Genomic DNA, 14,775 nt, shown 5'->3' with positions numbered 1-14,775 from the left:
GTTATGCAATATCTTTCTTTCTGTAAATTTTGAAAGTCCAGTGCAAAAATCCAACTAATCAATACACAAACTTTTTTAAAGCAATCAGAGTTTTCAGTTCTTCATTTGGACTCTATGTGAACCAATGTTCAAAATCCAGCAGACTTTTTCATAGCTATATCAATAAAAAAATAATTACAGATTTTTAAAGGGAAGCATTTTAAATTCAACAGATAGCTCTAAAATAATTCACCTTTGGGCATAGGCCAAGCAGTGAAAAGAATCCCAAAACATGTCCAGATGGTAAAAGCTTGAGAAAGCAGAAGCTTACAAAGACTATAGCTTTAAAATTGCAGTGATGCTGAATGTGGTCTATCCTCCATGATAGTGTGCACAGACTATTTCTTCCTGTGGCTCCCCATGTGTTTGCTGTACATACAACCTCAACAAAACCACATGAAAGATTCTAAGAATGTTTCAGTAAGATAGCTTCCCTAATATACCTAACATAATATTACTACAGTTGACTTCTTCTATGCATCCTAACAAGAATATACATTTTTCCAGCAATTTCTTAAATGACTCAGGAGCACCTTGTTCTCCGGTACTAGAATGGAATCCAATAATTGCTGAAAATTTTTGAAATGTCCTAACATAAAGCTCAAAGTACATTTTCAGTGGGGAACAACCATACGCCAGCTAACAGAGAACACTGACTTGCTATATCCTCTCTAGAGCTTAGTTTAATGTCTCCACCCACTTTGGGTTAAATACATAGAGACATCTCTCAAAGTGTTCCTACAAAGTAATGCACAAGATTTTGTTTTCCTTTTGAAGTGGTTTGTCGTGAGCAGTAACTAAATTTTACTTCTGGTTGTAGCAGTAACCTGTAAAATGGGACACCTCGGCTCTAGCCCCAACTCAATCTGAAAAATTTAACACATACACATCCTACCTACTGAGAGAGTGCTGTAGCCACGAGGCTAAGGGTAGGCAGGTGCTGGGATGAGGATTGGAGGCTGGAGGGGAGGAAGAGGGCTGACTCTCCCCCTGAAGGTGTGACACTGTGCAGACAGGAATTTAAGACTCACGTGGCCAAGGACCGCACACGGGAGGGAACACCAAGTCATAGCTCACTGCTTAGGGTGTGTCTGAGCTTCCTGATCCAGGATTATTTTTGTTCCTTGTTCAGTGATTGTTTCATATGGAATGCGTAAATGCAGTGATGCCCGACTCCGCTACTTCCTGGACAGGTACTCGCATCACGAGGCTTTTTAAGAGGTAGGCGGTGTTCGGTCTGAGTAAGACAGCAATTATGCCTGCAATTTGTGAAAGGCCAAACCCACCTGTATGTTTCATGAGCTTACAGAGAACACCCGCAGGACTGGGCCCTGCTTCCTGTAGTTTCTCAACAGGATCCTGGCACCTTGCTGCTCAGGGCTGGTCAGCATTGAGCGAGCAGGGAGCCACATGGAGAGCTTTAGAAGCTTTTGGGGTTGAGCAGGCATCGAATTCTTGCTGACACTTTAGGACTCAAGCAGCCAACATTTAACCTAAATACTGTTTTACACAGCTAGACTTTCTTTAAATTTGACATTAGTGTTTTAGTATTGAGTGCCTCCCTGGAGATAAGACAATTCACTTTTACAGGATCCACTATGTTGTTTTTTTTTTAATTTTATTTTTATTGATAAATTAAATTAACCTAATACACTCAGACTCTTTGTACTCAAGGGATAGAACAGATATAGATAGGATAGCATGTCAATATATTACTACTCTGTCCATACAATACATCTTTCATTTACACTCATCAATGAATGAGTACAAATGTTCTATATAACAAAATGTGTAATTTTCTTTATCTCGAAGTCTATCTCAGCCTCCTGCTAATATAGAGAATGAATGCCTATTTGCCTCTAAAATTATATAAAAAAGTCATCACAATCATCATAAAAGGAAGACATGCCCTAGTGGTCTGCCCCATATATAATTCCCTACTAGTATGAAAATGAACAGTCTGTAAGGACAGAGCAATCACCTTATTGTTTACTGCTTTCAGTAGCATGGGTTTTCCTATGATCTTGTAAAGATGTTTTGGGCAAAGCTCTGGCTTAATTGGCAGTGAAGCTATCCCAAATGATGACAGTTAGCTCCCATCTTGGGGTCTGTGTCTCTATGCACTTACCAGTTTTCCTGTAGCACTCTGACCTCCTTCGTTCAACCACAGTCCAGGTACCATAGCAGAGAAATAAGGTCCCCAAACACCAGGCACAAAAATGGGTGTTTCACTGACCTGGAAAAGTAAGAAATAGCTTTAGTGACCCAAACTACCTGTCCAAGTCCAATACTGAAAACAGTTTTTGCTTCTGCTCTGAAGTTACCAATATGAGTGGAAATGTATAAGTAAAGATTTACTCTACGGAGAATATAGAGAAATATGTCATCATTGGCATCATTTTTAGACAACACAGCTGCAGCTACTGATTGCACAACTCCTATTTCTCCCACTCACACCCATTTACACAACAAGCCAAAGAAGAAACTTTCAGGAATAGGAGCTGTATTTTACATGGAGAGAGCAAATGCCTTGCTTCTCCAGAAAAACACCTTAGCTAAAACGAACATTTGGGTAAAACAGCCTGTGTTAGACAGTCATCAGAAAACACAGCTAACATTATCAGTAACCAGTGTTTACAGAGCGCTCCTCCTGTATGCTTTCAGAGATGAGACTCAAGGGGGGATCCAGCACACAGAGAGGTTCCCCCACGAGCTGCCAGCTCCCAGGCAGGGGCCTTGGGTGGAAACTGAAAAACTGGCCTGGATGAAAGGGGATTTGCTTGTCCTAGCCAACAGGAAATACTTGCCTGGGTCAGCTTTAGATTCTGATGCTTTGGTTTAGCATTACATGAAACGTTCCTTCATATCTGTGAGCCCTTTCGTTAAGGCAGGTATCGAAGCACTCCCCTTCAGGAACTGATGTGCTATCCCCACATACAGCGATGGCTTCTTCCTATACAACCCTTCAGTAGCTACATTGCTCAGGATGTGGGAGACACTACTTCATTTCCTCTCTCTACTTCAGAAGATATCTATTAGCTGTTTGTAAGGTTGAAAGGCGCTTTCCTTCCCCTGCTAAACCCGTTCCACTTTCAAAAGACTAGACAGATTTTCTAGACTTACATTCCAGTCCAGAAAGAAACCATGTGAACTGCAGGAGGTTCAACAAGTCCAAGTGCAAGGTGCTGCACTTGGGTCAGGGCAATCCCAGACCTGAGGTCAGACTGGCAGAAGAAAATTCTTCACTATAAGGGTACTAAGGCTCTGGAACAGGTTGTCCAGAGAAGCTGTGGATGCCCCATCCCTGGAGGTGTTTAAGGCCAGGCTGGATGGGCCCCTGGCCAGCCTGATCTATGGGGTGGCCTCCCTGCCCATGGCAGGGGTTGGAACTAGATATTTAAGGTTCCTTCCAACCCAAACTATTCTATGATTATACGAACAGAACAATGCTTTTTTTTTATATTTAAACCTTTGTCTTCTTTAGCAAAATTCTAGACTTCTTAAAGGATGCTTGAGGTTTGCTGTTAATTTCAATAAGGCAAGAATTTCATGTCAAAATAGTTAAGGAGCAGTAAATAAAAATTCAGCCCTGTTTCTGTTAAACTCAATGCACATTCTCCTTACATTTAAATGGGCCGAACTTTAAAGACAGTTTTTGCTAGCAACTGGGGAATATGTGCTAAGATGCAGTTTACTGGCATTTGTGCATCCCACATGTTTAGTAAATATACCAGCAGCAGGGAGGTTTCTGCACAAACAATAGTCTTCTCCAGCCACCAAATTGCATTACAGCTGATTCTTGTCATGATGTTAAAGTAGAAGAACAAAGCAATGAGAACCGGTTTCTCAAAACGTATCCTTAAAATTTCAAGCAATCCTGATTTTTCTCTGGAATGTGTCTAACAAATAGGAGAATCTTGCCCAATTCTCCCCTATCGGCTCTGGTACCCTGTCTTACTTTCGCTACAGATGTATGCGTGCACATGTGGCTGTGTGTCTGCGTAACGTTTTGGCTGACTAAACCCATTAAAGAGCAAGAATAGCTGCACTGAATTTAAAAAGGCATTTATGACTCCAAGTGGACAAAGCTACGTCAAAAACATTGCAAAGACATTTGGTTTTGTTTTGTTTTCTCTTAAAACTACAAATTAATACAGCTTGGAGTTTTCAACACCTCTATTGGGCAAGCCTTCTCTTACAATTTCAATAACAAAATGAAGTGCAACAGAAATTATTCACTAAATGTTTCTAAAATTTAAAATCCTAAAATAAGCTGATTTTTAAACCAATTCCACATCACTGACCTTACTGAGAACACTGCATAAGGTCAAAATTGCTGATTGCTGTCTGCTCTGAACCGGTGTTGGAAGTGTGCTGAGGACCCGAGCATCCTGTCTCGTTGTCCTCCTATGGCCATGGACAAAACCCATCTCTCTATAGGTAGGGAATAACTTTTAGGGCAGAAGGGGCTTGCTTTTTTGAAGTGTCCTCTCAAAGTATTTTTGATCCAGTAAACTTTGCAGTACTCTATAATCTACTGTGATTTGTGAATCTAGCTCCACCGGATGTATCAGGCTTAAAATTCAACTGCTGCATAGTGTGAAAAGACCAAATATTCTATGGATATTAAAGGTACAAAGATGCTTTATGAACACATAAGAAGGCATAATAAGGATGGTACACTTAAAAAAAAATCTTTCTTCTGTCATTGCTCCACAATTTACCAAATTGTTCTGTGTCCGATAACAGTAAAAGGTTATACTGATTAAAGGACCAAAGTGCCCCTGGACCCGGCACTGTCCTGGTATTTTGGGGACTCACAGGAATTTGCCAGTATGGTTATTTCCATGCAGGCTCTTTGCAAATTACACTGAGCCTTTCCTATCATCTTCCTACTGAAGTACCATTTGTACACGTTCCAGCAAACTTTCAACACGTATGCAGAGCAAACGAGCTCTGTATTTGATGGACGTTGCTAGTGGGATACTAGGTAATCATTTTTTTTTCATCTCTAAGAACTCCCAACCAAAATAAAGAACATTGGCTGTCATGCTCAGATTTATTAGTACTGTATGTGGCATCATTAAATTCCCTATTTCCTCCTTTCACTTAAAAAGTTTAATCCACATTTTGCAGACACCATGGCAGGTATCTTAATTCTGGTTTTTGATGTGCATGGTGAGAAAATTGGGAAGTAACAGACTCCCAAAACCAGGCACAACCTCTTTGAAAAGCAATAGGGTGAACATTCTTCTGCAAACACATGCGCAAGAGATAGCAAACGGTTTCCATTTCCCCTCCTTGAAATAATTTGGATGACACTTAGGTTTTTCAAGCCATGTAGCAGCTGGCATTTGTATTTTCATAATAACAAGTCTAAATTCTATTTGAGTATACATACCACTGAATCCCACTAAAACACATGACCAGACATAAGCGTAAGGTTGGAGAAATTGTGCAAAGTTTGCCGCAGAACCCAAAGTTTTAGGTTTGCCCAGTTTGCCAGACTCGGTTATTTTTATTCCACTAACACCATGTCCTTTTCATAGTTTTCTACTGCCTTTAGACATTCTTATGATGATATAGATGGATCAATGTGGTGTCATTTTTTTCCTTTAATGAGCTTAAGAAAATCCTTAATCTTTTTAGTAGAAAAACAACATCTGTTTTAGATTTATGGGCAATTGATTTTTATTTTTAAAGCAAATAAGAGATGACATCCTTCTTTGAAAGTAAAAATTTGTATTCAAAAGGAGCCTCAGATTTTCTTCCTTCTATTTAACTTAAACCCATCCTGTAACACACTCTTATTGTGAGGCATATTAACGTTTATTATTTTTTACATATAGAGAAACTGGAACACAGGGAGGGTAAAGTCATTTGCCCTCTGCTAGATGTCAGAATGCACTCTGCACAATTATTGCAGCAGGCATCTGAAGATGGGAGATGAGAAGCATTTGAACCTATTCACATTTTGAGTCATAAGCAGCATCTATAAATATTTCATTTGAAAATATTCACACAGGGACTATTGCCCCATCTATAACAATGCTTACTTACAGAAGTGTTATACTCCCTGACAAGCAATTCCTCACGATTATTCGAGCTGTGGATAGGGAAGAATTCTTTTGTGCAGGAAGAGATCACCTTTCCTCATCTCCCCAACATGTGCATTCCTACTCGCTTAGCCCTTCATTTCTGTTGAGACGAGCATTAAAACAGTTCCAAGATTTCTGTTCATTTAAATGGAAAAAGAGAAGTTCAACATCTGAAAGGGAAAAGAAGGAGGAAAAGGTTCTATCTGGGAGGATTTAACCTCACTGTGTGCTCTACAAAAGATCATACTAATATGTAAGATATGTAAACATATAGAGCAATCAGAAACAAATGAAATGATGAATTCAGTTTAACAGTATTCAGCTGTGGTGCAACTGCCAGAAGGCACTTTTTGTTATGAATAGATCATTTGGATGAGTTACAGACCAGATTTCTACCCTGGCGTGTGCTAAGAAAATCAATGTCAAACTATCTAAGATCAGAAGGTATCACCAGCACATCTGGCAGCCCACAGAAATGAAAAATGTCTTTAAAATATATAATGGCTATATAGGAATAAGCTAAAGTATGAAAGAACCTGTTTAAATGTCACTAACATGAGAGCTGTAATATATTTAATTTAGTTTTGGGAGAGGCAAATGGGAAGGGCTAAAAAAAACCAAACATACACACACCAAAAAACAGAAAAAATCCACTTCTATTGTAAAAATTTATGTCAAAACAAGCTCGTGCTTTCTACTTATAGGCTAACTTACAGCTCATGTAAGGGAATCAAAGGAGTCCATGCATTTAATCCAAGCTAAATTCAGCTTTCTGCACCGTCATGCGGGACAAGGAGGGGAACAGTACGCAGACCTTCAGAGAGGAGAATCACCTAGGCACACAGCCATTCCATAAAGTGAGCGAGTTGCAATGTGAGATTTGTTTTACTTAGCTTTGTTTTGCTAGACTAGCCATAACGTTCAGGCACATGCTTGTGTTTCCTCCTCAGTTCTGTGTAAATGTTAACGGTAATCAGAGACAAGATAAAATAAAACAGGCCGTGCTGGAGAGGGCATGAATTCGAACAATTTTCTTCCTTAGATGACACCTTCTGCTGCTGTTAAATTCTGTAAAACACTGCTATTGGAGAACGTGGCTATTACCTGAAAAGTAAACCTTTATATTAACAGGGTACGCTGCTATATAATACACATCTTCCATTTTCTTTTCTTTTTCCTAAAAAAGGCCATTGGGCCTCTGATACCTGTCAACATTCTAGTATCCATATCAGCTTCTCTATTTACTTGCATTATGACAGAGATAAAATCAAATTTATGTGGAACTATTCTTGATTTACACTCACCTACACAAAAGCAAAATTAAGCCTTCATTCTGCCGTCACAATTACTTTAATGTAACTGTTTGCTAGTGAGAAGCTAGGTCAGAAAATTTGTTAGAAAATCATTTCAATTATCAACTTCTATAGCCACAAATTCAGAATAACAGCTGCTTTTGTTATGCTAAGATAGGTATGAAAGAAAATAACAATCGAAGCGAGTACAAGGAATAGCACTGTATCAGTCACCAACCAGTAAATACTCTTTGCATGTCTGGACTTTGATCACTGACAAGTCAAATACTTTCATTAACTTCTTTGCAGATGTTTAACTTTCAAACTTTCTGACTGCCTGTGGGTTGAGAATACTGATATTCATTCAATTCAGGGGGTTTACACTGATGCACAAAATCCTGTATTAAGAAATCTGTATCATTTTGCTTCTGTTGACAGATGGGTCTTATATAGCTATTTCACCACAACTCTCTGACAAAGAATGAAAGAGATTCGTATTAAAAAAAAAAAAAAAAAAAAAAAAGAGAGAGAGAGAGAGAGAGAATTCAAAGGGAAACCCAAGAATGTTTCATTTCTAGGCTTCTGGTTCAAAGTCAGGTCATATTAATAGCTACTGAATGTATGATTTAATAACAGCACTTTCTGGAGACATATATTAACTGTGTAGAGTTGGGGTGTACAGCTGTATTTTCAGAATAGTGATGCCTACTCTACAATTGCCACCCTGGCATTATTTCTCAAGCACTAAATGGGTTTAAAACTAGGTTTCCCCATCACCCTGGGGGCAATTCTCTTGGTTGAGATTGCAATGAGTTCAGCCAACCTCTTAAAACATAGTCATATGGTCTGAATTTTTGGGTAGACCTGTGTGGAGCCAGGAGTTGGACTCAATGATCCTTGGGGGTCCTTTCCAACTCGGGATAATCTATGATACATATTATGAGCAGTAATTAAACACAGAACAGCATTCAATCTTTGGCTTGATTATAAAATAAATTTAAGAAAATAAGATCTTGAAACACAAAAGATGTGTTTCAGGACAATTAAAATTTATTGATATTCCGATTCCTATATGTCATATAGCACCAGTAATTTATTTAATTATATTTCAAGCTTAAATCCTCTGGCAATCAGCGTTCTGCTATGTAGCTGCACAGCTTGTGGTGGCACGTCCCATAGCTCTCTTCCCTGTGACAGGTTGGCATTCCATGGGCTGCCCACAGGGATGGAGTTGCTCTACAATGACATTAAGACTATGCCACAACCATTTTTGCACAGAGCTAACTTTAACCCACTGAAAGCATGGAAGTTACTTGAGCGGAGACCACATGCACACGGAACACGGACTTAAGGATTCTGCCTGAACACATCCAACCACAGACAATCTTGGGAATTTGTTTACTGACGATTTAAGTATTTTGGCTTATATCATGAAATCACTTGTGTAAATGCCTTGATGAACATAGACACCATCATTAGTTGCCAAGGCTATGTCATGGGTTTATCAAAGTAACCTGGATGCTTACTAAAAATCACAAATTTGTTTCACAAAATCAAACCAAACACAACCCTGCATTAAGTAAAAATGACCAGAATCAGAAATATACAGAAAGTTTGCCTGAAAATGCAGACTGGGATCTGAATTTTCTAATGGCAATTTGCAGCTGGAACTCCAGTTCAATCCCTGCTTTAGTTATTTGCCAAATAAACTTACAGTACAACCTAGAGTAGGAGAAGCAGATACATTTATAGAGACTACTGTGAGCTATTACTCAAAATAGCAACCCATACAAGAAAAGCAGCAGAATTTGAATGACAGGCACACAGAAATAGTTCTGATTTTCTGAATTTTCCTCAGAACACTGACTGATCTACACACTACACACCAAACAAGGTATGTGATTAACACCCAGTGAAAAAAACAAAACATTCCTACGGCAACTTGACTGCCTCATCTCTGAAAATATTTCAGGTGACTTATGCAATGGGATAATATACTGCTCAACCTGGCTCTATATCTATCAAGAATTAATTAGAGGAAACCTCCACTGAGATTGTTAAACATTTCCACTGTGAGACTTTTATTCAAGGCCAAATAAGGAAAGGTATTTGATTTATTTTTTTTTTAATCTTATAATTTTTAATAAAAGAATGCATTGAATCACAATAATGTTGGTTATTTCAACTTGTACTTAACTTATATTTTTATGTACAAAGAGAAAGTCGTTTGGACCTGGGCTTCTAGCCTTGGGAGCCAAAGCCTCAACTTGTTCAAACCTGCATATTAACCATCAACTTCCACAGAGCTATGCCAATTTACAGTGCTTGAAGATCTAGGCTCACACTTGTAGTTAGACACTTATATAAGTAGTCTGATTTTCAAAATGCCACGTTTCTTATTGACTACTGGCTCAGGAGCACAGAACGTGAAGCCCGTTGGTTAGGTATCCAAATCCAGACTTGGGCACCAACCCCTAGGAAGTCTGTCAGCCCTAGCCTTCATGTGTCTGTAACGAGTACCTATAGCATATGTCCATACAGGTAAGAGACACCTCTTCAAATGTGGGACATTACTGTTGGGTAAGAAAGAAGAAAGGAATTTGTCTGCCCATGTTCCTTATTTCCTAAAATGTAGGGAATAAATGAGTTCCTAAAGACAGCTCCTGCAGTCAGAGCTTTGTCTGTAAGAACTTCACACAACCTCCACACACACACTTCAAAAGCTGAGAACTGGACACAACTTTATTAGACATGCTCCTAAATCAAGGGTGATGACTACACACTCCTACATTTATTGTTTAAAACTAATCCATCAGCAGAAACTATAAGGCAGGGTTTGGGGTCCTTCCCCAACCAGAGGAACCTGGTTCATAAACCAGTTAAAGACATCAACTAAAATGTTACTTACAACTGATAGTAATTGTTTCCCTCACTTACCCAAAATTTAATTTACAGTTGTTTTATTCAGCTATATTTTCTTTTACCTTTTCAAATTCAAGAGATCAGGCTCTTGCCAAGAGCTGGGAATGTAACAGGTCACGGGCTGCACTTGTATAAGCAGCTTTTCTGGAGGTCTGCCACCAGAAGCCAGTCTGAAGTTGTGTTTCTGAGAAAACATTCTGACAAAGGATGCTGCAGGGCTAAAGTAACTCACTGTACTCCTTAACAGAGTAACAGACTTCTCTACAGGGCAGCCCAATTTTAGATACCAGCCAGATCCAGCCTCTTCAGCTGAGCTGACTCTGGGTATTTCATGTTTTTCTCAGTATGTCGCATCAGTTTTCAGCCAATGGTAAGTGTGGTATCAGTACCTCTTAGGGTAGAGCCACATGAAGAAATGATTATGGACAAAAATAGGAGGTCAGTTGCCTGGCAAAAACCACCTCTACTCATCATCTTTCTGCGGCGTATCACGGGACAAATCCCAGCAACCTTGCACATTCCAGAGGAAACCAGGGCCAGGAGTGCTACTGCAGTCGCCAACATCGTGCAAATACAGGCTACAGATTATTCAGTTAATTTCTTCACATGTCCATGCTCTTAATAACTTGATTACAAAAAAGTCCATTGCTTTGTCTATGCTGATTTTAAAATAATTTCTCTTTTTTTTTTTTTTCTTTTTTTTTAAACTATGAATCTTATAAAAGAAGCTTGCAATGATATCACCCTTCAGAGAATTGTCCAATATTAACCAGGAAACCTGGACAACTGAGATCTGTTTTAAATAGAGTAATATTTTTCACATTATAAAATTCTACCATTTTCCTGAGGGGGAAATACAGTGCAAGAATGATACCTACCTCTCCTGCTGTAAACTTTTGACAACTTCTCTTTCCACTGCAAAACTCAAGGTTGAAACAGTATATATAAAAGACGGAAAAACATAGAAGTAGGGAAAAAAAATAAAAGAATAAAATGATATTGGAAATAAAATGCTTTTCATTTGTCTTATTATGTTTTTAAAGTGGTGAAATGTTGATAAAGTATCATTTCTCTGCCAGAAAACGTGCTTTTATAAATCTGGTTTTCAGCCAAGAGAAGATTTAGTAAAATGAGAGACAGAAAGAGAAAAAAATCTTCAAGCATGATTAAACCCAATAGGGTGAGTATACATCATCTTATTTTCACTGTATATTGCTTACCTGATCAGAGCAAGGCAACTCAGTTTTAATAAAGTTAAGCTTGGCTCACTACATTTAGGGCTGCATTAAACCTCCCCAGTCATATTTTCCCCGTACAAGGACAGAACAAACAGAATGGGTGCTCCAGTTCAGAAACAAGACTGAAATCCAAACACGTACAATTCTTAGCTACTGAACTTTCACAAGGCTACCAGGACTGTCTTTGCAGCTCCTTCCCATTCAAACAAATCCTTCTCCAAGCTCTACGTAAGGAGACTGTCCCCCCATGTACTTTGTGATAAAAGCAGAGACAGCCTGCAACCATTTTCCTTCTCTCTATGCCATAATAAAGGCATTGTGAACAGAAATAGAGATATCACAAGCACACTGTGATCCCCAACCCACTATTTAAAAGCAAATGGTGCACCATGGAAAAAATATGCAAGGCGGTGTTAGGAGATGCAACGGATCTCTTAGCCACTTGATATTCCTCTTACCCAAGAATACTCTGGCAACTGAAGCTGAGAGGACCACATCTGAACAATGTGCTCCTCCAGTCCCGTGTCAACTGTTTACCGAAATTTGCCAGCAGTTTGCAAAAGATGGGAGCTGTAACAAGACCTGAGTGTCAGGTAGTTGGCTTCTTCAAAGCACAGGCTGGAAGAGCTGTATCAAATTCTTCTCACCTGTTGGCACTTTGTTATATCTACTTCTCAACTTTCCATGAGATCTGCAGAGAGCTGGCAGATTTCTGCTAGCTGACTCCTGGTGGCTCTGTGATGATTTTACTGACTCACTGTGATCAGCAGACTCACATGTGCATTCCTGTGGGTGATGTACCCATGAGGTCCTACAGAACTCAGGGTCACTAACTTCACATGTGGTGGAAGATGATGGCAGCTTGGGATTAGGTAGCACTACCACCTTGGAAGTCAGATCCTGAGATTCCTGTTATAAAGAGACAAGTTGTGAATGCTATTCAGGTAGAACTGAAACCCACAAACCCACGATAAGGGTAGCAAGATCTGTCTTTGAAATTGAGCAACAGGCAAAAGGCTAAGAAAGCAGAAAAGGATCCCTGAGAACAGACTGTGGAGGCTGTGATTCAACAGTTGATCTAAAAAGATATCATAAACTAAAAAGGTGTTGGAGGGCTAGATGCAACTGTTTTCTTTGTAGAAGAATGATGCTGTTTTATTTGTACACAGAAGTTTTACGGGGAACTGGCTGTTGGTTGAGACACTTGTCCCAGGACCTGAGAACTGACCCCTGAGAGAGGCTGGAGCCAGCTGATTGAACAGCTTCTGTAGCACTACAAGGAGAGAATGGTTCCAGGTTAACAGGGCATTTGGAATCATCTGTGAGATAGGTCTCCACAAGATCACAATGAGAACGCTGTGAGAGAAGTCAGAGCACAGCATCCTAGCCTAGAACTGCCTCTGCATTGGGTTGCCTCAGACACGCAAGAACAAAGCTGTTGTCCTCAACAGAAAATTTGCACCCCTGTATATTTTTATTCCTTATGTGTGAGGTTAACCTTCTGTGTTTATTCCAGGAAGCAAACTTGGAGCCAAGCCTGGGACAACTTGAGAGACTCGGCTCTGGAAGAAGTTAAATAAGAATGAATTCATGGGCAATCATTCCAGGCTCATTCACAGTTCACCATTTCCATCTCCCTAAATCAAAGATGCAAGAACTTTTAATGTCTTATCAGGGACTCTAACCGTATGTTCAGCTTCGAAACAAAACGTTTAAACTAGATGAATTCTGATTGTTCCAGGCCTGAATGCTCATATACATTTAATTCTGCCCTTTATCAGTATCCACTAACACTAAGAGTATCTTATGTTTCAGCTTGGGTATGTATACAACAGGCACACAGTAGTATATTATTCTTTTCTTTTTCCAAATTCCAAGGTTTCTCATATAAATCAGAGGAAAATAAATAAATAAAATCTTTAATCTGTTAAATTGTTTTTAAGGTCCAAAACAGAAAGAAAAAAAAAACAAAACAAAACAAAACAAAAAAAAAAACACTTCCCTGATGGATTCAGAAGTTTTTTTTGCTAAGCACTTAAACACTACCAGTAATGCACTGAGTTGTTTTATTGTTTTACTTCATGAAATGTCTGGATACAGATATACAGATTAACCTTTTCTTTTTTTTTTTCTTTTTTCCTTTTTTTTTTTTTTCCCTCATATTTACTATGTCGCCTTCCTTGAAATGGGAACTAGAAGTGTTTTGATAAATGGACTGAAAGGTTGTCTGGTTACATGATAGCTTCTGCTTGTGTCCTGTGCTGAAATGCTATTATGTACTCTTCTAAAGCAATGCTGCTCCATGACTCACAGCAGTTACTTCGATGCCTCTCATAACAATAGCTCACTGGGGATATAGGGCTTCAAATGAGCTGGAAATTTATACCACCCATTTATTTTTACTTCTCTTCCAATGATAGATACTCACTGTCACAAAATGCCAGTTTATGTGAAGATTATAAATCTTTCAGCACAGATAACTAATTGCAGGCCATTTTAAATATTCACTTTAGAACACTACAATTTGCTGTTATGGTAAATTAAATCCCTGAAAGTTCATCACAATATGAACTAGCTCTACCCAATGTTGTAACAACAGAAAAAGTTGAACCAAAAGATCCATGTAGCCCACTAACCTGTTGTTAACAGTGGCCAGTAAAAGATAGCTTAGCGAAGACCACAGGAACAGGGTAAGCATACAATAATTTCTCCCCAGAATATCCTCCCAGTCTCCAGTGAGTGAAGGTTCAAGCAAGTTTCTGTTTGCACTTCCAAGCAGCGCAAGACATCAAATCTTCAAAAGTGACTGAAATTGCAGACAGAGCATATTTTGCTTGAAAGCCAGGAATCTCTTACTAAAAACCCCATTCAAAAGATGGAGTTTATAGATAATAAATTTAAATAAGGGTTATATAAAATAAATTTACTATAGCATTGACTTGGAGATCAATTTAAGGCTTTGAAAGAACATTGGAGTTTTTGAAGTGTCTCAGCACTATTCTTCCAGCTCACAGTCTTTCAGCTTCAGTTCTGGTTCCTAAAGAAACATGCCACAGATAAGATTTGCAGCACTAGCTCGTTTTATGAGACTAGCAAGAGCTCACCCCAACCTGAAAGGTCGGGAAACGTGCGCATGGAACAGCTATCACACAAATACTGCTGGTTGCTGCACCTCACATGCCAGAT

The 14,775-nt window shown here is 39.0% G+C and overlaps 1 protein-coding gene across 4 annotated transcripts in view; it reads right to left on the bottom strand.

Annotated features, from left to right (window-relative positions):
* The window catches only part of FGGY (FGGY carbohydrate kinase domain containing), a 179,559-nt gene that overhangs the window by 44,286 nt on the left and 120,498 nt on the right, over positions 1–14,775 (bottom strand). For all 4 annotated transcript variants that reach the window (XM_082766574.1, XM_082766575.1, XM_082766573.1 and 1 more), the window contains exon 9: positions 2,168–2,275. In XM_082766574.1, coding sequence (XP_082622700.1) covers positions 2,168–2,275 — 108 coding nt within the window. The remainder of the gene's footprint in view (positions 1–2,167; positions 2,276–14,775) is intronic.

The sequence above is a fragment of the Aythya marila genome (genome assembly GCF_965140915.1).
Source record: "Aythya marila genome assembly, chromosome: 8".
Taxonomy (NCBI): domain Eukaryota; kingdom Metazoa; phylum Chordata; class Aves; order Anseriformes; family Anatidae; genus Aythya; species Aythya marila.
This window is presented reverse-complemented; position numbering and strand designations above follow the sequence as displayed.